At 42.0% G+C, this 24,887-nt stretch overlaps 1 protein-coding gene and 1 pseudogene across 1 annotated transcript in view; both read left to right on the plus strand.

Moving 5' to 3' along the window:
- Nucleotides 1–24,887, plus strand: part of LOC124787735 (phosphatidylinositide phosphatase SAC2) — a 391,111-nt gene that overhangs the window by 91,075 nt on the left and 275,149 nt on the right. The window contains exons 5-6 of the mRNA XM_047254587.1: nucleotides 5,923–6,148; nucleotides 14,471–14,663. Coding sequence (XP_047110543.1) covers nucleotides 5,923–6,148; nucleotides 14,471–14,663 — 419 coding nt within the window. The remainder of the gene's footprint in view (nucleotides 1–5,922; nucleotides 6,149–14,470; nucleotides 14,664–24,887) is intronic.
- LOC124790318 lies at nucleotides 22,202–22,319 on the plus strand (annotated as a pseudogene).

Below are 24,887 nucleotides of genomic sequence, written 5' to 3' on the forward strand. Positions count from 1 at the left end.
ACAATTCTTCCAGTATATTTTTCATTTGATGGAGGAGAAAAGTACAGCCGACAGGTGCAAGCTGTTTAATCTTTACCGGAGTGGGATATTTATCATTTATCGTTCTTCAGAAACTGTAAACATTAGCACCTGTTAAAATGAAATAGTACTTTTGGAAACAAAACACTCCCAACTATTGGATGTATGTTACTCCTTCGCCAGATAACATTGCTGTGCAGTTGCTGACAACAATAAGCCATGTTTATGACACTGAAATTCTGCAGTACAGGGAAAAGATTTTTAAATACCTGTCCGCTGGTTTGACAACTATTAGATTATGCGGGATACGAGTAGTTATGTCACGTTGTCAACAATAACATTTTTAGTCAATCTTTACAGGAATAGTGTGTTGAGACTGACTGGAATAATCGTTGTGGTAGCATGAGTCAATGATGGCATGTGCCATTCATAGACTTTCACAGAATCACTGTCACCATGTTTACAAGTGTTGAAAACTGCATAAAATGTTGCTGATCAAATTTCAGTAAACTGAAAAAAAAGCATACAGTGCATCTGACTAATTCATTCCAATTTGATTATCCCTGTGAAAATAAAATTCACATGACTTGCATAATCTTACAATAATCATGTAGTTAGGCAGGAGCTTATGAAGGGTGAAGGAAAGGAAGGGAATCATTATTAATTTTGAGCCACTGCCAAAAACAAATCCGGGATCAATGTATCTTGTTCCTGAAATTTATTTTAAAGTACTTTCACGCAAAATGAGATAGATGTATTATTAAAATATTATATTACATTATTCAAATGGCCACAAAAACTTTATTATAATTGCATTAATCTCAAACTTTCAAATAATGTAGAAAAAAATTGATTTAAATAATAAGAAAAGGACAGATGGACTGCAAATACAACGAGAAAGCTACAGGTCTCTTATTGAATCTGGTTTTTATTCATAATAATTGCAAAACGAATGTAAATACAAGTATATAATATTTCATTAATGTGACTTGTGATGTTGAACTTTTTTGGCTATGTCTATATCTGCGCCGTTTGGGCTGCATGCAATCCTCATTGCATCTCGTAAATGACTCGACAACCTATTACGATATTTATTTTTCAGGTACTTCATTTTGGAAAATGAAGCTTCGCAAAGGCAAGTTAAAGGAAATAGTGTTAAAATGAACTGTGCACAATCTCATAAATTTTTATAATTGTTAGGCACACATGTTTCATGATGTTCTATAAACAGAGCTTTAAGCTGTTTGTAATGCTGAAGTTCGATTATTCTATTTAGCATATTAGTTTTAGGAAATCCAAATTGTCAGAATAATTTGAGATCATTATGTCTAACATGCCAAGGGTTCTCTGCGAGAATGAAACAGCTTCGAATATTTCTAGCATTTCTTCCAAATATTCTTCCATGTTTTGGTAAATAGTTTTGGCGATAGTTAAGCTTAATTGGAGCATAGCAACAGTTGGAAAATTAGACAGATCTTTTACTTAGAGTTCATTTATATATAATTGCTGTTTGGCTTCAAATGCAAATATTTTGTTAGTCATGTGCCCAGCTATCTTGTTTGGTCCTTGTAATTCCATGTTAACTGTGTTGAATTTTTGTGTTATCGGTCAAAAAAGGTGTAAGTGTCCATCATTCATCATCATCAAGTTCAGGATGATTTTTGCCACTTTGTTGTAAGAATACAATAATTTCAGATTTCAAGTTGGCAAACCGTTCCAGCACTTTTCCTTTGCTTAGCCATCTGACAGCAGTATGTAGTAGAACATCACTGTAACAAGCTTGCAATTCCTGCAGAAGTTCTTTAAATTTTTGGTACTTAAGTTCACGGGCACAAATGAAATTTACAACACTTATAACCATTTGCATAACATTCTTCAATTTGGTATTGGAAATTTGACATACCAAACTTCCTTGATGCAGTAAGCAGTGAATGGAGAGTAAATTTGGCAAATTCCATTCCTTCTTAATCAGTGCTATCAGACCATTGTTGACGCCCATCATTGATGGACAATCATCTGTACATACTGATATTAATTTGCTCATAGGTAAGACATTTTTTTTACAAATTCTTTAATTGCATCCACAAAATCACATCCTTTTGTGTGACCTTTCATGGTTATAATTTCTAAAACATCTTCCTCTATTACCCCATCATTTGTGCAGTAACGTACAAGTTATGAAAACTGAGCCATCGAAGCTAAATCTGTACTGGAATCACAAGCAAGACTGAAGTATTGGCATAGTTTGACTTTATTAATTACTGCCTGAAACATATATTTTGAAATATCTTCTATATGACGTCGACAGGTAGATTCTGAAAGTGTGAGCTTATTTATTTCAGCTGATATTTGTTTACTGTTGGAGAAATTTTGAAACAAAGTTTCAGAAACAGTCATCAAACATTGATTCACTAATTCACCATCAGTGAAAGCTTTCATATTTTTTGCCAGAATATTACATACTTGGTATGATGTTCTTGTGACAGCCTCACTTTGCCCAACTGCTGCTAACATAACGTTTTGTTGACGACGAATGGTAGATTTTAGGTGAGCAATTTTTTCCTCTCTTTCATTTGAATTGAAAGGAAAAGCTACTGTAAATGAATTGTGCTTACTTGTGTAGTGGCGAAATAAATTCTCTCTCTTCAGTCCCACAATAGTATCCCAGCATATTAAGCAAGTAGCAGTACCTTCTTTGTGTCCACTTATAAAGCAAAACTCTTCTTTCCATATTTCTTGGAAACTTCTCTTCTCTTCACATATTTTCCTCTTAGTCACTGTTCTTGAGGGTACATCACACACTATTTATTCCACTAATAATTATATCACCAAATATGAGCACATTTGTGTATTTACACTCAATATGCGACGAATGCTCAGGGGCACTGAAACTTAGTTCATGACTGACACACAGACATGACAAAGCTAACAATGAGGTGGCTGCGGGACAAGCCTGCCGCCGACAGTTGAGTGGCCATAGGTACATGGCGCATTTGATGCATGGCTCACGTTGTTGGCTAGCAGGCCGCTCACGCCTTTAGCGCTGCGGAACACTTGCAAGTGGTGTGTTAAATGAAAGTGGTGGATGGTTTTCAGTTACCTAATTACTTCCCCGACTTTAATCACAATTCTACACAGTTTCCATCAACACAACACCGCTACGCCAGACAAGTATATAGCTAATGCTACCTGTGCGAAGCCGATGAGGCTCGCGGGCCGCACGAAAACATGATCTGACCCCTGCACTAAACCCTCAATTATCTGATTCAGCCCAACACTCACCTTGAAAATGCTGCTGACGTGATATTTCTCCCCTAACTTCTTGTGTGACTGAAGGCCTATATCTCTGCAAGCTTGTATCCTAGCAGTACTCTCTTCTTCATGACATCAGTGTTAGTCGTAGCCTTCCTGCTTGTGGCTATAGTCTGCTGCACATTTCCTACTCCTACACTACCTTCAAGTACCTCTCGTGTTAACTCTGGCAGCTGTAACCTGTTACTGGTAGACCCAACAATACTCTTAAGGCCACATCCTCTTACTACTATCCTTCCTACCAACTGCCAGTTCCCAACCAGCACTCTTACTGCTACCTTTTTCCATCCTCACTCAGTCTTTCCTAACTTCATCCAAATTTGCTTGAAGAGCATATATCTTCCTTTCTGCTTGTGTGTTCACCAGTTCCTGCTTTGTATTTCACACTTCCGAGAGGGGGTCTCGGTGACCTCACCGAGGTTCTCCCCTCTACATTGTATCCCCAGCGAAACCATTAGTTACAGCTCCTATAATACAGCCCAACACTTTACTTTCCAACAACAGCTCCCATTGTTTCCACTTGTGCTGAAATAAAATATTTATAATAAAATGGTGATATACGTCAAAGAGCACTGGTGTAAAGGTAATGAGAAACAGCTTATAGTGCTATCATCATTTGATTGAGCAAGTTGCTACTGTAGGACTACTGTAAAGGATGGGTGATCATATATTTATATCAACGGTGACACATTTCCGAGACAGAGAAAGCATTATCACCATTAGTCTAAATAAACATTCAACCCACAAGGAATGTTATGATTGAGCAATATTTAATACATATGTGGTGTCTGTTCGTTTGAACATGATTGAAAGAAGTGTCACCATTTTGACCCTGCAGCCAATGTGAATCAAGACGCTATGGAATTGATGACATTAGTTGCCTGTGGGTAATGATGTAATTCAATGGGGAAAGCTGAAAATTGGTAATGGTCTGGGATTTGAACCCACGTCTTCAGTTTACTGCGTAGATGAGCGGACCACTGCACTGTGCAACTCACACAGTGGTCATCACTACTAACAGACTGCCTGGACATGCCTCCCATCAGGCACAATTCTTCAGTTAATCCACGCACTACTGACCACGTCCTCCAGGTGTTTCTTTTCTTTTTGGTCAGGCAGTGTAGTTAATTTTGAAGATTTAAATTTTGATACATTTACTGTCAAGGGAAACTGCCCTTACACCCTCCTCAGATTTAGTGGTAAGATGTTGCATTGAGTAGCCCAACCAAATCTGAACACTGATCAAGAGTGAAAACAGGAAGAAGGTGTACTGAACTAGGTTTGCAACATTGACTGAATTTGAATAGCCATGGCATTATGGTTATGTGGTAATGGTGTTGGACTGCGAAAGGGAAGATCCATTTTCAAATCTCCCTCATGCTCCATATTTTATCACAAAATTATGAACTCTCCATCCGGTCACTGATGTGTCTGTTCGCTGTATTCAAATTTGTGTCTGTGTCATAACCTCCATTTGCTTCTGTGAGGTGTATCAAAGGGACCTCCAGACGTACGTACCTCCTACTTGTCATACACATGTACCATGTGTTACAACTCTTGCACCCCCGTTTTGGAACTTTTGACTCTTGAAATCCTTTGTGCCATTTCACACCTATTTATTTGTTGTTTTCATTGGTGTGAGAGATCTATGTGGCATCTAGTCTGCTCTCACAGTTAATCACATTTACTTGCGACAATAATACATTCGTATCCCATGACTCATGTTCTATAACCAATGTGCAGTATGAAAGTTGCCAAGACTACAGAATGAGAACAGACATGTCAGTGACTAGATGGGCAGTTCATAAATTTGTGAAGAAAAAATAAAATAGGGCACAAAGGATATTCCAACACAGATGTCCCGCTTGACAGTACAACACCATGACCACACGACGACAACATTGCGGTTCTTTCAATTCATGTGAGGCTGCATATTTTCAGTTTGGACCATTCACTGTTTCTATTTTGCTTCTTTTTTTTCACAGTTCAGTACACCTTCTTATTCTTTCCATACTTGATCCGTGTTTAGTGATTGTGGGCTATCCACTGGGCCATTTTAGCTCTAAATCTGTGGGGTATGTGATGTGGAGTTTCCCTTGTTAGAGCAGCTTCTGTTGAATATGTGTGTTTGTTGCCTAACAAGTAAACTAGAATATGTAATGTTTCCTCCATTTTATTTTTAAAGGCTAGACCATAAATTGTATGTAACAGTGGTAGTCCTAATCATAATAGTCCCTGCCATATCAGTGCTGCTGTAAATAAAAGAAAATATTTTGATGTTATGTGTTGAATTTGTGCCTTTTAAGAATGTTGTTAGTGATTCCTTGATTACTATAAGTTAAAGCGCATTTTCTGCTTGTTAAATGTCATTTGTAATTTTTTTTAGTTGGTTTGTTTTGTTTGCTCATTAACTTTAAATTTTTGTACCACCTAACTCCATTTTGTGTCATTGGCAGTGACTTAAGAAAAATTAACTGACAGCAAAGGTTCAGCTCATTTGATGTACATAAACCCTTAATTTTACTTAAAATAAGCATGTATCACATTGTGTTTACAATTCTTTAAAGTTTGTAATAACATTATTGCTTGCAGACATTCACATTATGCCTAATATCTCGCCGAAGTCGCTTCAGAGCTGGTACCCGTTACAAACGTCGTGGTGTAGATGAGAATGGAAAATGTGCAAATTATGTGGAAACAGAGCAAATTATTTCTTATCACCATCATCAAGTGTCATTTGTTCAAGTAAGAGGCTCAGTACCCGTGTTTTGGTCACAGCCGGGATACAAGTATAGACCTCCTCCACAGCTTGACAAAGGTAAAAATACACTAGTGTATGAAGTTTTCAAAAAAAAGTAGAATGTAATCTAGACCATGATATATACTTGTTTGCTTAGTGTGTGTGAAACACAGGAGGAACAAGGCTCAAATCACGTTTGCCCAGTCAGACTTATGTTCTGCATGGTTTCCATAAGACACTTAGATGAGTACCAAGATTGCTATTCAAAATGGTCATTGTCAGTTGCCCCTCCCTCCCTCCCTCCCTCCCTCGTGCCACCCCTCCCTCCCTCCCTCCCTCCCTCCCTCGTGCCACCCCTCCCTCCCTCCCTCCCTCCCTGCCTCGTGCCGCCCCTCCCTCACTCCCTCCCTCCCTCGTGCCGCCCCTCCCTCACTCCCTCCCTCCCTCCCTCCCTCCCTCCCTGCCTCGTGCCGCCCTCCCTCCCTCCCTCCCTCCCACCCTGCCTCGTGCCGCCCCTCCCTCACTCACTCCCTCCCTCCCTCCCTCCCTCCCTGCCTCGTGCCGCCCTCCCTCCCTCCCTCCCTCCCTGCCTCGTGCCGCCCTCCCTCCCTCGTGCCGCCCTCCCTCCCTCCCTCCCTCGTGCCGCCCTCCCTCCCTCCCTCCCTCCCTGCCTCGTGCCGCCCTCCCTCCCTCCCTCCCTGCCTCGTGCCGCCCTCCCTCCCTCCCTCCCTGCCTCGTGCCGCCCTCCCTCCCTCCCTCCCTGCCTCGTGCCGCCCTCCCTCCCTCCCTCCCTGCCTCGTGCCGCCCTCCCTCCCTCCCTCCCTGCCTCGTGCCGCCCTCCCTCCCTCCCTCCCTCCCTGCCTCGTGCCGCCCTCCCTCCCTCCCTCCCTCCCTGCCTCGTGCCGCCCTCCCTCCCTCCCTCCCTCCCTGCCTCGTGCCGCCCTCCCTCCCTCCCTCCCTGCCTCGTGCCGCCCTCCCTCCCTCCCTCCCTCGTGCCGCCCCTCCCTGCCTCGTGCCGCCCCTCCCTGCCTCGTGCCGCCCCTCCCTGCCTCGTGCCGCCCCTCCCTGCCTCGTGCTGCCCCTCCCTCACTCCCTCCCTCCCCTCCTTCCCTCCCCTCCCTCCCTGCCTCGTGCTGCCCCTACCTCCCCTCCCTCCCTGCCTCGTGCCGCTCCTACCTCCCCTCCCTCCCTCCCCTGCTTCCCTCCCCTCCCTCCCCTACTTCCCTCCCCTCCCTCCCCTACTTCCCTCCCCTCCCTCCCTACCCTGCTTCCCTCCCCTCCCTCCCTCCCCTCCCTCCCTCCCCTGCTTCCCTCCCCTCCCTCCCTCCCCTGCTTCCCTCCCCTCCCTCCCTCCCCTGCTTCCCTCCCCTCCCTCCCTCCCATGCTTCCCTCCCTCCCTCCCCTGCTTCCCTCCCCTCCCTCCCCTCTTTCCCTCCCCTTTCCCTCCCCTCCCGCCTTCCCTCCCCTCCCTCCTTCCCTCCCCTCCCTCCTTCCCTCCCCTCCCTCCTTCCCTCCCCTCCCTCCTTCCCTCCCCTCCCTCCTTCCCTCCCCTCCCTCCTTCCCTCCCCTCCCTCCTTCCCTCCCCTCCCTCCTTCCCTCCCCTCCCTCCTTCCCTCCCCTCCCTCCTTCCCTCCCCTCCCTCCTTCCCTCCCCTCCCTCCTTCCCTCCCCTCCCTGCTTCCCTCCCCTCCCTCCTTCCCTCCCTCCCTCGTGCTGCCCCTACCTCCCCTCCCTCTCTCCCTCCCTCCCTCCCTCCCTCCCTCCCTCTCCTCCCTCCCTCCCCTCCCCTCCCTCCCTCCCTCCCCTCCCCTCCCTCCCTCCCCTCCCCTCCCTGCCTTGTGCCGCCCCTCCCTGCCTGCCTCCCCGCCTCATGCTACCCCTCCCTCCCCTCCCTTTCCTCCCTCCCTCCCCTCCCTGCCTGCCTCCCCGCCTCATGCTACCCCTCCCTCCCCTCCCTTTCCTCCCTCCCTCCCCTCCCTGCCTGCCTCCCCGCCTCATGCTACCCCTCCCTCCCCTCCCTCCCCTCCCTTTCCTCCCTCCCTCCCCTCCCTGCCTGCCTCCCCGCCTCATGCTACCCATCCCTCCCCTCCCTTTCCTCCCTCCCTCCCCTCCCTGCCTGCCTCCCCGCCTCATGCTACCCCTCCCTCCCTGCCTTGTGCCGCCCCTCCCTGCCTGGCTCCCCGCCTCATGCTACCCCTCCCTCCCCTCCCTTTCCTCCCTCCCTCCCCTCCCTGCCTGCCTTCCCGCCTCATGCTACCCCTCCCTCCCCTCCCTTTCCTCCCTCCCTCCCTTCCCTGCCTGCCTCCCCGCCTCATGCTACCCCTCCCTCCCCTCCCTGCCTGCCTCCCCGCCTCATGCTACCCCTCCCTCCCCTCCCTTTCCTCCCTCCCTCCCCTCCCTGCCTGCCTCCCTGCCTCATGCTACCCCTCCCTCCCTGCCTCCCTGCCTTGTGGACTGCCTCCCCCCCCCCCCCACCTCCCTACCTGGATTGTTAGTTTTTTATCTTCTTTTTATTGCATTTGCTCCTTTGGAGGCATGTGCTTCCAAATTTCCAAACATAGGGAACATATTGGCACCTCTTCAACACTCATCTCTTTATGTGCAGGCTCTTCAGTCTTTCATGTAATCCTTTTTAATAATGTACGACATCTCTGCTCATGGCCTGTTTTGGTTTGTGTTCCACTAATATTGCAATACTGTTCGTATGTTGCTTCTGATCTCATGGGTATTCATCTCTATACAGAGTCACTGTTCCTTGACTTTCCTCTCCTTTAAATAAAATTATATCTCCAGGAGCTCATTTTTAAGTGCACTATTTCAGAATAAAAGAGAACAAAAACATATGTAACTGGTAGATATGCAGCTTTCACACAAGAAAATCATGGGAGCCATTTCTCTTACCTGAAAAAAAAGTTTGGTTCCAATTGTCATACCCACCCTCACTGAATTTAGTTATTACCTTTACAAACAATAAGTCCTTCACTAATAATAATGTGTAATATGTGTTATCAACTAATATAAGAAAACAGAAATTTGGATGACATGGCATGTAAACTATAAAGTAACTGAAATATTCCCAGATCAACAAGCTCAGTTTTACTTACCACCTAGTAGTACAATGAATAGCAGGAGAAACAGACACAGTGGAACAGGATAAATAAATAGAAGTCCAGTCAGTATTGAGGTTCCCATGCGCACTGCAGTTAAGTACACACATTTGCCCCTGTTGTTGTGGTATGCTCCACCATCTCTAAAAAGTTCAATAATTTTTTGACATTATCTCTGAATGATATTTCCTTTTCAGTAAAACACATTGGCAAGGTATCCCTAAAATATTTCAAAAAATTCACCTGCAGAACTTTTTTACAGCTGACTGAGACACATTCAACAGAAATATATCTGTGACTCACATAATGGCTTAAAGTACATAATCATTCATTCTGAAACTGTGCTAGTTGTTCTTTTTTATATTTATTTACTCATACACGATCATTTTACAATGATACAAGATTTGTCATCATAGTACAGTGAAAATGAATAGCTCTAACCCTGCAGCACCACCACCACACATGCACACAATATATAAGTATGCTTTTATGAGGAAAGGACGTGTATTTTATCTGTGGTCCTGTGGAGGAATCATCCCAGTATATGCCAGAAATGATTTAGAATAACCATGGAAACTCTAAATCAAGATAGCCAGACAGAGCAAACTCCGTACTCGCAAATGTGAAGTCAGTATCTTAACAACTGCACTGCCTCATAGGATTGGCTCTCTTGCACAGTGTTATTTTTTTTATATACAGTTCATACCAAATATAACAGGAGCATAGTTTTGCATCGACCCACCACACACACTGGACACCTCCTGGTGACCTTAGGACCACAAATATGCCTGTCTCCATGTCCTCCCTTTAATCCATGTAGATAGCGGAGTCATCATACCAGCCAATGACTGAGATGTAGAGCTCAGGAGAATGACAAGACATTAGTATGGTGCACTATAGAGCTTGTAAGAGTATAAAATTTGATTACCTATTATAATGTGACGGGCTGTTGTAGTTGTCACCTTTCATTATTAACCCCTACGCTGAGTCCTTTAAGTAATCTTCTTGTCATCTTGGGAAGTTTATTACAAAAATTACTCCTTGATAGGAAATACTGTTTTGAGTTTTTTGCTAGTTTTTCCTTGGTAACTGCAAGTCAAACTGGTGTTTTCCATGACTTGCACAACAGATTAGTAGGTGTACTCTCTTGGTGCAGTAAGGATACCCAGTTTTTTAAATAACTCTCATTTTCAGAGATTTTCTACCTCCTACCTGTAGAAATTTCTATTCCAACTAACATATTCTCTGGCAAAGCTCAGTTTTTTTGCTTCTGCTTTCTTCCCAATGCCATGATAGTTTTGGATCCATATTGCCCAATTTGTGATCAATTTTACTGGAACTGAAGAATCAGCTTAAATTAATTGTATAATCCTGTGCTCTACACCTTTATTTTTGAAACAAACTGCTACACAATTAAGACACACAAACCATTACAACCAGCAGTTCTGCATCTCACCTTTGTAGTCGGGATTCAATGCCCTTTTGCTTTGGTTTCCTGATAGCTGCTTATTTCTGTTATTTTTCTGCACCTTTATCGGCTGTGTGAAATAGTTTATATTGAAAGTAGTTATCAAGGTGACATACTGGTGTAATTGAACATTGCCGTCCTGTGAGATAAAACTCACAACTCTAATGTGATAAACTAGTATAGTTGTAGTTCCCTTCACAGTTTTATGATGAAAAATAAGTTGTGATTCATGATAAAATCAAAATGTGTCAGTCTTTTGTTAGTGAAATTAGTGAATGAAAGGGATAGAACTCCAATGATCTACAGTCCATTATGCACGTAGGGATGCTCACTAAAATTGCTGCCTCTTGTGAGGAAAAGTGAGCAGTACACAGCTGGACACTTAACATGATTTCCATCTACATGAAGCTTTCTGTGAATGCTGGTGTAATCCTTCTGGTGGCTGCAGGCGTGGTAGGCCATAGTTGGAGAAGAATCATCAACATTCTTCCTAGACTGGCTGTTGTTGGCTTAACCTATGGGATGATAAATCTTTGGTGAGAAGTTATTGTTGATACACACACATTATAAACAGCATGAGGCTAGACATTTAACCATATGGCCTTACCGTTAGTTTGATCTGCTTCCAGTTTGCTAGTCACCGTCAATTGCAGTTTATCAGATAAGTGGATGGTAGATACCTTTTGCCCATGTTGATCATTCTAAATCTGTGTTTACATATATTTTCTGCCAGTCATCTGCTGTATAGAGGAGATACCTTGTACTATCCCTAGTCATTCTGTTTCCTGTCCCACTTGCAAATACGACAAGGGGAAAATGGCTGCTTATATACTCCCGTATGAGCCCTAATTTCTGTTACCTGTCGTTGGTCCGTATGCAGAATGTATGTTCGTAGCAGTAGAATCGTTCTGATGTCAGCTACAAATGCTGTTTCTCTAAATTTTTTCACTAGTGATTTCTGAAAAGAGTATTATCTTCCCTCTAAGGATTCCCATTTGAGTTCGCGTAGTATCTTTGTAATACATGTTGTTCGAATCTACTGGTAACAAATCTAGCAACATGCTTCTGAGTTGCTTTGGATGTCTTCCTGTAATCCAATCTGATAGGGATTCCAAGCACTCTAGAAGGGTACTGATGACCTTGCTGTGTAGTGCACTAAACCACCAATCATTATCAAACACTCTAGCAGTACTCAACAATGTGTTGCACTAATGTTCTATATGCAGTTTCCTTTATAGATGAGTCACACTTCCTAAAGTTTTCCTACTAAACTGAAGTTGACCATCTCCCTTCCCTGCTGCTGACCTTATGTGCTCGTTGTATTTCATATTGCTGTGCAGTGTTACACCTACATATTTAACTGATGTGACTGTCTCAAGCCTCATACCACTAACACTGGATTCAAACATTGCAGGGTTAGTTTTCCTGCTCACCTGCATTAACTTGCGTGTTTTTACATCTAGGGCAAGCTGTCATTTATCACGCCAAATAGAAATTCTGTCTGTCATCCTGTATCCTTGTACAGTTCCTAATTGCCAATATTTCCTGTATAATACATCAGGAGCAGACACAGACAGACACACTCAGACTACTGTACACCCTGCCCATCTTCCCTGGGGCACTCCTGATGATATCCTTGTCTCTGAGGAACACTCACCTTCCAGGATAACATACTAAAGAATTCATTGAGACTCACATGTATCTAGGAATTTATCCCATATGTTCAGAACTTTGCTAACAGTCTGCAGTGAAATGCTTTGTGACACTCTTGAAATATCGAATGTGCCTGCTGTCCTTCATACATGATTTGTAGGGTATCATTTGAGAAAAGAGCATGCTGAGTTTCACATGAGTGATGCTTTCTAATTTGTGCTGATTTGTGGAGACTCTTTTCTGTCTCAAGGAAAGTTATTGTATTTGAACTCAGAACATGCTCAAAAATTCTGCAGCAAACTGATGTTAAGGATATTGGTCTGTAATTTTACAGGTCCATTCTTTTACCGTTCTCATGTACAGGAGTCATCTCTGCTTTTCTCCACTTCCTTGGGACTTCGCACTGGATGATAAATGCAAGCTAAGTAAGGGGCCAGTGCCAGAGAATGCTCTGTAATATTGAACTGGGATTCCATACAGACCTGGTAACATAATTGTTTTCAACTCTTTCAATTGCTTCTCAACATCAACTTATTTCTACATCCTCCATAAGGGAGTCTGTATGATGGTTAAACAGCGTTACGTCTGTATGATCCTCCTGTGTGAATGATTTTTTTGAACATAAATTTTCAAAACTTAAGCTTTCCTTCTATTGCAATGCCAGACTGGTCAGTGATTGAGTGGCTGGTTAGAAGTCTTTAATCTGCATAGTGATTTTACTTAGGACCATAATTTTGTCAGCTTGTCAGCAAGATCTTTCACTAAGATTTGATGGTGGAAGTTATATGCTTCACAGATTCATCTTTTTGTAGATGCAAAAATTTTTACTGACTTTTGCGTGTCTGCATTTCTGCATTCTGTTTTGAACTAGGAATGCAACAGTCTGTTTTCTCAGCATTTTCTGAATTCTGTTATTAAACCATGATGGGTCTTTTCCATCCTTAATCCACTTGTGTGGCACATAGTTCTTCAGAGTGCAATTTACAGTCAGTTTAAACTTTGCCCATAGTTCCTCCATGTCCATTATATTGGAACTAAATGATGTCCATTCATTGTCTAAGGATGACGCTAGCAACCTCCCATCTGCTCTTTCCAGCATAAAATCTCTTTTAACCTTCTTGATGGATTTATTAACTTTAGTAACTATTATCACTGTGATGAAGTCAGTATCACCAATCCCTGTGTTGATACTGACACTGTTAATAAGATCAGGCCTGTTTGTAGCTAAGTCTAAAATATTTCCATTGAGTGTGAGTTGTCATACTAGCTAATATTAGTTCTGGGTTCATAACTACTACACAAGACTGCCTGTATCACCTACAATGACTCAATAGACATACCAATCCCTACTCGGTAGGCTGAAGTCGCCTCCAGCTAATATTGTGTGATCTTGATACTTCTACACTATTGAGTGTAGACTTTCTTTGAATTATCCTACATCTGCTATGGTGTGATTGGATAGCTGGTAAAAAATGTGATGATTAACTTGAACAGTGGAAAAACCAGGATGGAATAATGACAATATTATGAAAAGCATAGATTGGTACTCCCCGTACAGAGGAGACATTGGGGTTGCAGACAGACACAACAAAAAGACTGCTGTACATTCAAGCTTTCAACCAAAAGGCATTCTTCTTAAGTAGAAAACACACATATTCACACAAACACTCAGGCTTCAGTGGCAGAGACAGTGGTCTTGTGTATGTGATTTGTGCTTGTGTGAAAGTGTGTGTGTGAAAGTGTACGTGTGTTTTCTACCTCAGGGGGAGGCCTTTCGGCTGGCTGAAAACTGAAATGTACGACAGTCTTTGGGAGGAGTAACAGTTGATCCTTTTCATAATATTGAGTTCACATATTCCATCCATCTTCTTTTATTGTCACAGCACCAACTACTGTCCTAGTATTAGACATACAGAAGCACAGCGCATACATACAACAAAGTTTATTCATATTTTTAGAAAACATTTCATTAGCAATTGTTTCTCTTTAAAAGTCTCATTTGAGTTGTTGGAGATAGCAGAAAATCTATAACATAAGTCCTTTATCTTTTCACTTTGTTACAGGACATTTTGATAATAGTTCTTTTTTGTGATGTGTTGTTACACATAGCTTTAGAGAAACACACATTTCTTTCTGCCATACTAACTGTTCTTGTTCCATCTGAATATTACAGGTGAGGCCGAAACTCAAAGTGCTTTTGAAAAGCATTTTTCTGAAGAGGTTTCTGTTTATGGACCAGTATGCATAATTAATCTTGTTGAGCAATATGGGAAGGAGAAGATCATATGGGATGCATACACTAATCACATATTATTGTTAAATAATCCGCAACTCACATATGTTACATTTGACTTTCATGAATACTGGTAAATATATAACTTACATTGTTTGTGCATTTCTTTATGTCTAGGATTAGATGGTATTTTATTAATATCCATTGTCAACCTTTCCTGTAGGTTTAGATACTGTACTGATGTTTAGAACAGCATGACTGTTTCCAATGGTATCAGTACATTTTGCCAAGTATTGCAGAGTTGGAGTAGAAATCTATGCTATTTGCCACTGAAGATAGTGTGTGCTTGTTAGATACCTGACATTATTTTCTGTATGTAATATAATATGCACACACTGTCCATTTAAGGGGATGAATAGTGCTATGTTTTTTTCATGTTTCTTGACTGTGATATGTCCAAGAAAGCATCACATGCCAATAAAGATATGTAAATACATTTTACTCACCATAATAAGTATGCAGTGTAATATCTGAAGGAAAAACTGTAAATAACATTCAGCTTGTTTTGGACTGAAGGAAATTATTTTCAAACAGACAAATGCAGAAAACTTTCTTAAAGTATGGATATTGTGGGATTCAGATATCAGGGGAGTTAAATGTGGGAGAAATTGATTAGGGGGAATGGAATGCTCATTTCTTTAGAATGATGCAGTGCAGAGAAAGATTTCATTCCAGTAAGAGATTTTGGTTGGAGAGTCTATTTACTGCTTAGGTATTGGTAGTTCTCCCATCCTATCTGAACACTGACATATTGTGACTTGATATGGCTAAGCAGGGATGGCTAGAGGACAAATGTAAGGATGTAGAGGCTTGTCTCACTAGGGGTAAGATAGATACTGCCTACAGGAAAATTAAAGAGACCTTTGGAGAGAAGAGAACCACTTGTATGAATACCAAGAGCTCAGATGGCAACCCAGTTCTAAGCAAAGAAGGGAAGGCAGAAAGGTGGAAGGAGTATATAGAGGGTTTATACAAGGGCGATGTACTTGAGGACAATATTATGGAAATGGAAGAGGAGATGAAAATGAAATGGGAGATAAGATACTGCGTGAAGAGTTTGACAGAGCACTGAAAGACCTGAGTCGAAACAAGGCCCCGGGAGTAGACAACATTCCATCAGAACTACTGATGGCCTTGGGAGAGCCAGTCATGACAAAACTCTACCATCTGGTGAGCAAGATGTATGAGACAGGCGAAATACCCACAGACTTCAAGAAGAATATAATAATTCCAATCCCAAAGAAAGCAGGTGTTGACAGATGTGAAAATTACCGAACTATCAGTTTAATAAGTCACAGCTGCAAAATACTAACGCGAAATCTTTACAGACGAATGGAAAAACTGGTAGAAGCGGACCTCGGGGAAGATCAGTTTGGATTCCGTAGAAATGTTGGAACACGTGAGGCAATACTAACCTTACGACTTATCTTAGAAGAAAGATTAAGAAAAGGCAAACCTACGTTTCTAGCATTTGTAGACTTAGAGAAAGCTTTTGACAACGTTAACTGGAATACTCTCTTTCAAATTCTGAAGGTGGCAGGGGTAAAATACAGGGAGTGAAAGGCTATTTACAATTTGTACAGAAACCAGATGGCAGCTGTAATAGTCGAGGGGCATGAAAGGGAAGCAGTGGTTGGGAAAGGAGTGAGACAGGGTTGTAGCCTCCCCCCAATGTTATTCAATCTGTATATTGAGCAAGCAGTAAAGGAAACAAAGGAAAAATTCGGAGTAGGTATTAAAATTCATGGAGAAGAAGTAAAAACTTTGAGGTTCGCCGATGACATTGTAATTCAACAAAAGCAAAACGAGGATAATGGAATGTAGTCAAATTAAATCCGGTGATGCTGAGGGGATTAGATTAGGAAATGAGACACTTAAAGTAGTAAAGGAGTTTTGCTATTTAGGGAGTAAAATAACTGATGATGGTCGAAGTAGAGAGGATATAAAATGTAGACTGGCAATGGCAAGGAAATCGTTTCTGAAGAAGAGAAATTTGTTAACATCGAGTATAGATTTAAGTGTCAGGAAGTCGTTTCTGAAAGTATTTGTATGGAGTGTAGCCATGTATGGAAGTGAAACATGGACAATAACCAGTTTGGACAAGAAGAGAATAGAAGCTTTCGAAATGTGGTGCTACAGAAGAATGCTGAAGATAAGGTGGGTAGATCACGTAACTAATGAGGAGGTATTGAATAGGATTGGGGAGAAGAGAAGTTTGTGACACAACTTGACTAGAAGAAGGGATCGGTTGGTAGGACATGTTTTGAGGCATCAAGGGATCACAAATTTAGCATTGGAGGGCAGCGTGGAGGGTAAAAATCGTAGAGGGAGACCAAGAGATCAATACACTAAGCAGATTCAGAAGGATGTAGGTTGCAGTAGATACTGGGAGATGAAAAGGCTTGCACAGGATAGAGTAGCATGGAGAGCTGCATCAAACCAGTCTCAGGACTGAAGACCACAACAACAACACATGGGAACATTAGTCATCATAATTGGCCAATGTTAATAATCACAGGTTTTTTTGTTTGTTTTTGTTATTATTACCAACAATAACCGTTGGTATACAAGAAAGCAGTCTGAGACATAGTTTATAGTCACAAAATTTTGGAGGAAATAATTTTCACAGGAGATAAACAAGTGGAAAGTTGCAAAGTAGATGAAAATTTTAAAGTGAGATGAATACAGGGAAATAACAGACTGTACTCTGGAACACAAAAGCTGTAGATTAAATTGATGTACATGGATTAGTAGTTGATGTACTTGGATTAGTAGTTGATGTACTTGGATTAGTAGTTGATGTACTTGGATTAGTAGTTGATGTACTTGGATTAGTAGTTGATTTACTTGGATTAGTATATCGACTTTCCTTGGCAACTCCATTCTATCAAATACCCTCAAACTCTTCCATGTAGTACATTACCACTTTGTGAAGACAACACATTAACACTGGAGGTGTGGAGTAATGATGACTTCTACACCACAGCGTAATTCTGTAACTGAACTTCTCTTTAGAACATTAATTTGCTAGGAAGCAATGTACCAGAGTGCCTTCGACTGAGCTAATATATTCTGTGGTATACGTAAAAGACATTGTTATAAGTATCCATATAATGAAAAAAGACCTTATTAATTGTGAGCAGGTAGAAAGCGTAGTGTATGACATTTACGTCTGACAGGATGCAAAGTTTTCGTTCACATACCATTACAAAGCCATTGGTCTAAATTATTCTCAAAGGTGAAAAAAGGCATTCTTGTTGGATACACTCTATATGGCAGCAGAAACAAGATCTCTATGCCAAAAATGAAACAGGTTATGGAATCTATGGACTGTATATTCACAGAATTTTTGTATGGCAAGTGGTAGACAGAAAATAGAGAACAGAAGGAGCTTGCTGAAGTGTACAATGAAGGAACATTATTATTTCCAAGTACTGAAGATCAAATCTGAAGTGAAATAGAAAATTCAAGCACTGAAGTGGAATTTTATGGTTTCCCAGATCAAGAGGAAAATTTAGAAAAAAAAGCCTTTAGTAAATGAAGGTAATCAGAACCATTTCGAACATGCTCAAATTTCGTGTAATCAATGCAGCCCAAGAAAGAATGTAATGAAGAAAAAAATAGGTTTGACTACCATCCAATGACATTTTGTTCCAAAGGGAAAGATTATATGGAAGAAGTGCAAAAGTTGCACTATGAAGGGTCAATGTTGAAATGTTACCCTATCACAAAGCATTTAATTTTGATGAGGCAGGTTAATGGATAGCTGCACTGAATCAAGAAATTCAGTCTTTCAAGAATTAGGTAGATAAATCAATAACAAAACGTACTGGCACAAAAACTCAGTTTCATGTGGCAATAAGTAGTAGCTGGAACAGTTGACATTCAATACATTTTGAAAGATAAAAAATTAAGCTAACTTCTTGACAAAGCCAGTGAATCAGAATAGTCATGAAAATCATCATTAGAAAATGTTATGAAATGAGACTACTGTGGAATAATACGCATGATTAGAGTTTACTTTTTTTTGGGGGGAGGGTGTTGAGGTTTAAACTAACGGACAACAGCTCCTTTTATTATTTCATTTTTGTGACTGGATTATCTTCGACATTGCCGTTACTCAAAAAGTCAAGAAGCTTTTGTTCTTTTAAAAAGTATAGGTAGTTTCTCTGCATTAATGGTGTATGCTGTTTTTCTTTTAATAAATGTTGTTGTTGTTGTTGTTGTTGTTGTTGTTGTTGTTGTCTTCAGTCCTGAGACTGGTTTGATGCAACTCTCCATGCTACTCTATCCTGTGCAAGCTTCTTCATCTCCCAGTACCTACTGCAGCCTACATAGTTCTGAATCTGCTTAGTGTATTCATCTCTTGGTCTTCCTCTACGATTTTTACCCTCCACGCTGCCCTCCAATACTAAATTTGTGATCCCTTGATGCCTCAGAACATGTCCGTCCTACCAACCGATCCCTTCTTCTAGTCAAATTGTGCGACAAGCTCCTCTTCTCCCCAATTCTATTCAATACCTCCTCATTAGTTACGTGATCTACCCATCTAATCTTCAGCATTCTTCTGTAGCACCACATTTCGAAAGCTTCTATTCTCTTCTTGTCTAAACTATTTATCGTCCACGTTTCACTTCCATACAAGGCCACACTCCATACAAATACTTTCAGAAATGACTTCCTGACATTTAAATCTATACTCGATCTTAACAAATTTTTCTTCTTCGGAAACGCTTTCCTTGCCATTGCCAGTATACATTTTATATCCTCTCTACTTCAACCATCATCAGTTATTTTGCTCACCAAATAGCAAAACTCCTTTACTACTTCAAGTGTCTCATTTCCTAATCTAATTCCCTCAGCATCACCCGACTTAATTCGACTACATTCCATTATCCTCGTTTTGCTTTTGTTGATGTTCAGCTTATATCCTCCTTTCAAGACATTTTCCATTACGTTCAACTGCTCTTCCAAGTCCTTTGCTGTCTCTGACAGAATTACAGTGTCATCGACGAACCTCAAAGTTTTTATTTCTTCTCCATGGATTATAATACATACTCCGAACTTTTCTATTGTTTCCTTTATTGCTTGCTCAATATACAGATTGAATAACATCGGGGATAGGCTACAACCCTGTCTCACTCCCTTTCCAACAACTGCTTCCCTTTCATACCCCTCAACTCTTGTAACTGCCATCTAGTTTCTGTACAAATTGCAAATAGCCTTTTGCTCCCTGTGTTTTACTCCTGCCACCTTCAGAATTTGAAAAAGAGTATTCCAATCAAAAGCTTTCTCTAAGTCTACAAATGCTAGAAACGTAGGTTTGCCTTTCCTTAATCTTTCTTCTAAGATAAGTCGTAGGGTCAGTAATGCTTCACGTATTCCAACATTTCTATGGAATTCAAACTGATCTTCCCCGAGGTTGGCTTCTATCAGTTTTTCCATTTGTCTGTAAAGAATTCGCGTTAGTATTTTGCAGCTGTGACTTATTAAACTGATAGTTCGGTAATTTTCACATCTGTCAACACCTGCTTTCTTTGGGATTGTAATTATTATATTCTTCTTGAAGTCTGAGGGTATTTCACCTGTCTCTCACATCTTGCTCACCAGATGGTAGAGTTTTGTGAGGACTGGCTCCCCCAAGGCCGTCAGTAGTTCTAATGGAATGTTATCTACTCCGGGGGCCTTGTTTCGACTCAGGTCTTTCAGTGCTCTGTAAAACTCTTCACGCAGTATCAAATCTCCCATTTCATCTTCATCTACATCCTCTTCCATTTCCATAATATTGTCCTCAAGTACATCGCCCTTGTATAGACACTCTATATACTACTTCCACCTTTCTGCTTTCCCTTCTTTGCTTAGAACTGGGTTTCCATCTAAGCTCTTGATATTCATACAAGTGGTTCTCTTTTCTCCAAAGGTCTCTTAAATTTTCCTGTAGGCAGTATCTATCTTACCCTAGTGAGATAAGCCTCTACATCCCTACATTTGTCCTCTAGCCATGCCTGCTTAGCCATTTTGCACTTCCTGTCGATCTCATTTTTGAGATGTTTGTATTCCTTTTTGCCTGCTTCATTTACTGCATTTTTATATTTGCTCCTTTCGTCAATTAAATTCAATATTTCGTCTGTCACCCATGGATTTCTATTAGCCTTCGTCTTTTTACCTACTTGATCCTCTGCTGCCTTCACTACTTCATCCCTCAAAGCTACTCAATTCTTCTTCTACTGTATTTCTTTCCCCCATTCTTGTCAATTGTTCCCTTATGCTCTCCCTGAAACTCTGTACAACCTCTGGTTTAGTTAGTTTATCCAGGTCCCATCTCCTTAAATTCCCACCTTTTTGCAGTTTCTTCAGTTTTAATCTACAGTTCATAACCAATAGATTGTGGTCCGAATCCACATCTGCCCCTGGAAATGTCTTACAATTTAAAACCTGGTTCCTAAATCTCTGTCTTACCATTATACAATCTATCTGATTCCGTCTAGTATCTCCAGGGTTCTTCCATGTATAAACCTTCTTTCATGATTTTTGAACCAAGTGTTAGCCATGATTGTTATGCTCTGCGCAAAATTCTACCAGGCGGCTTCCTCTTTCATTTCTTAGCCCCAATCCGTATTCAGCTACTATGTTTCCTTCTCTCCCTTTTCCTATTCTCGAATTCCAGTCACCCATTACTATTAAATTTTCGTCTCCCTTCACTACCTGAATAATTTCTTTTATCTCCTCTTACATTTCATCAATTTCTTCATCTGCAGAGCTAGTTGGCATATAAACTTGTACTACTGTAGTAGGTGTGGGCTTCGTGTCTATCTTGGCCACAATAATGCGTTCACTATGCTGTTTGTAGTAGCTTACCCGTACTACTATTTTTTTATTCATTATTAAACCTACTCCTGCATTACCCCAATTTGATTTTGTATTTATAACCGTGTATTCACCTGACCAGAAGTCTTGTTCCTCCTTCCACCAAACTTCACTAATCCCCACTATATCTATCTTTAACCTATCCATTTCCCTTTTTAAATTTTCTAACCTACCTGCCTGATTAAGGGATCTGACATTCCACGCTCCGATCCATAGAATGCCAGTATTCTTTCTCCTGATAACGACGTCCTCTTGAGTAGTCCCCGCCCGAGATCTGAATGGGGGACTATTTTACCTCCGGATTATTTTACCCTAGAGGGCGCCATCATCATTTGATCATACAGTAAAGCTGCATGCCCTCAGGAAAAACTACGGCTGTAGTTTCCCCTTGCTTTCAGCCGTTCGCAGTACCAGAACAGCAAGGCCATTTTGGTTAGTGTTACAAGCCCAGATCAGTCAATCATCCAGACTGTTGCCCCTGCAACTACTGAAAAGGCTGCTGCCCCTCTCCAGGAACCACACGTTTGTCTGGCCTCTCAACAGATACCCCTCCGTTGTGGTTGCACCTACGGTACGGCTATCTGTATCGTTGAGGCACGCAAGCCTCCCCCTCCCAACGGCAAGGTCCATGGCTCATGGGGGGGGGGGGGTAATAAATATTAGTGTGTGTAATATGACTACCTGTTCTACTCCGTGACTGAATGCAACAGTTATAGAAAATAAACTGTTTTTAAGCACTAAGGCGCCAATGGCCTTGCCACAGTGGTAACACCAGTTCCCGTTAGATCACCGAAATTAAGCACTGTCGGGCTGGGTTAGCACTTGGATGGGTGGCCATCTGGTCTGCCGAGCACTGTTGGCAAGCGGGGTGCACTCTGCAGTGGGTCCGGTCTTGGAAATTGACATACGGCCGGGAGAGCGGTGTGCTGACCTCATGCCCCTCCATATCTGCATCCAGTGACGCCTATGGGCTGAGGATGACATGGTGGCCGGTCAGTACCATAATTACTGTTGGGCCTTCATGACCTGTTTGGGAGGAGTTTAGTTTTTTTTTTAAGCACTAAGGTTGCTGATCTCTCCAGACAACCTATCCTCTAATTAAAATTCCAGATATGTTCATGAAATTAAATTAGTGACTGGTGGTCTGGTAAAAAATAATATAGTAGATTTGTGTGAAGTGTTCAGATAATAAAGGGCTCTCTCACTGTGTTTGGACAATGCTGGATTGCAAATAAGATTCATAAAGCTGATGAGAAATTTGTGCAAGGTGTTAATGGTTATGTAAAACACAATGAATAAAAAAAGAGCTCAAGAGTGACAAAACTGGTCCATGTTATTGAGCAGAACAGAATGGAAGGAAATAGAAAAGTGATTAGTACATACGCTAAAAAAGACAAAAATGTGTTACTGCAGAATAAGCAAATGATGACTGGGCTGGTTATTTGTGTATGGGGAAATGCAAATAAAAATGAACAGGTAGATTCAGGTAGATTGCTCCTTACTTTAAAGATACGATAAGTTGCAGACAGGCACTACTAAAAGTCACTTAAACATAAGTTAAGCTTTCGGCCACTCGAACCTGGAGTTTCTATTGTATGGCTTACACTTTAAAAAAGTTACAACTACTGCTTCACTTGCGGAATCGAAGGGCAGCATAGAAAATCAGTGTAATAAGCACAGGGAGAAAATGGAGGAAAAAAGTGCATGTATTAAGAAAACATAAATGGCCACAAACATTTTGGAAATACACCCATCACCACCATGTGAAATGATGAACAACTTTCAGGAAACCATTGAGGCTTTGGTGACCACTTGTTTACGTATTGCCAGTTGGCTTCTGTCCCAGGTTCTTCAGCCAACATTTGTTCGATGATTTCTCTATTTCAATAGCCACTTACCATGACCCCCCCTGTGGGTCCAGGGGTTAGAATAGGCCCTAGGTATTCCTGTGTGTCATAAGAGGTGACTAAAAGGAGTCTCTCACATTTCGGCCTTTATGTGATGGCCCCCTGTAGGATTTGCCCTCCATTTTTCAAAATTTTCCCGAAGAGCAAGCCAATTGCACAAGGGCGCCTTACATGGTGCACAGTGTCCATCATGCACTGAGACTTCTTGCATCCTTCGTCAACATGGATCTGCAGTTCCACTCATTCTCCAGCTGTTGGTGTGTTTTCCTCCATCCTGGGTGCGTTTTCCTCCATCCTCTGTGCAGTATCGTTTTCTGTCAACGATAATGGACTTCTTAACTTGTTTGTGTCTTATATCCAGCACAGTAGCCAGTCTGTTCTGGTGTGGCCCCCACGTACCCCATTGTTTGTAGCTCCCAGACCACACAGGGATCGCTCTGCTGATGCCTGCGCCATTAACTCCCCAGGTGTGTCAAGGAGTAGATGCCTGTCACCCTGGGGCATCAGGACTCCCAGCCAGGTGGCCCTTGCTGTGGCTGGGTGGTGCCCGTGGGGAGGGCCTCTGGTAGGAGTGGGCGGCATCAGGGTGGATGACATGCCTTGAAGTGTAGTATGTTATCACTTGCTGGTGGTCAAATACCAGCAGTCTCTAAGCGATCAAGGTCTAACTTCAATGCTAAGAAATACGACCACAAACCCCCCTCCCGGCTGCACCATGAGAGAAACGTCAGGCTAAGGATGGCAGCGAAGCTTATTCACCTGGTACCTCGTATGTATGAGAATTGATGGGGAATCTTACTTGTCAATGAAACCTCAGTTTTTTTGTGGGGAATTTAGAGGACAAGTTTGGGGAGGCGGAGGGATTATCCAAAATGCAGTCAGGGTTGTTCTTGATCAAAACAGCATCCTCTGTCCAGACACGAGCACTACTCGCCTGTGACAAGCGGGGGGTGTTTCTGTCACACCCCATAAGAGCTTAAATATGGTCCAGAGTATCATATTTCACAGGGACCTTATTTTGAAGTCTGATATTGAGCTGCACACCAATTTAGAGCGGAGAGGTGTCCTTTTCATCCAGCGCGTCCACTGGTACCTACATCTTGGTCTTCGAGGGTGACACATTAACCGAGAAGGTCAAGATGATGGTCTACCACTGTGACGTAAAGCCTCCGCGATACGATGCTCAAGTGCTGGGGGTTTGGCCATACATCTTCCCACTGTACTTTCAGTGTCACCTGTCGGGATTATGGACATCCTTCAAATCCCAATACTCCCTGTGCCCTGCTCCCGTCTGTGTCAACTGCAGAGAGCACCATTTGGCTTGCTCTCCAGACTGCAGGATTCTCCAGAAAGAAAAAAAAAAATTGAATACAACCGACTCACACTGAGGCTAAGAGAAAATATGAGAGGCTACATCCTGTGCATTGATGTCAACCTACGCCACCGCTACGACAACGGTTCTACCATCCTCCGTTCTGCTACATACGGTTGGCTCACAGAGTGATCAGACTCCACCTGCGCCC

Source organism: Schistocerca piceifrons, chromosome 3, assembly GCF_021461385.2.
Source record: "Schistocerca piceifrons isolate TAMUIC-IGC-003096 chromosome 3, iqSchPice1.1, whole genome shotgun sequence".
Lineage (NCBI taxonomy): Eukaryota > Metazoa > Arthropoda > Insecta > Orthoptera > Acrididae > Schistocerca > Schistocerca piceifrons.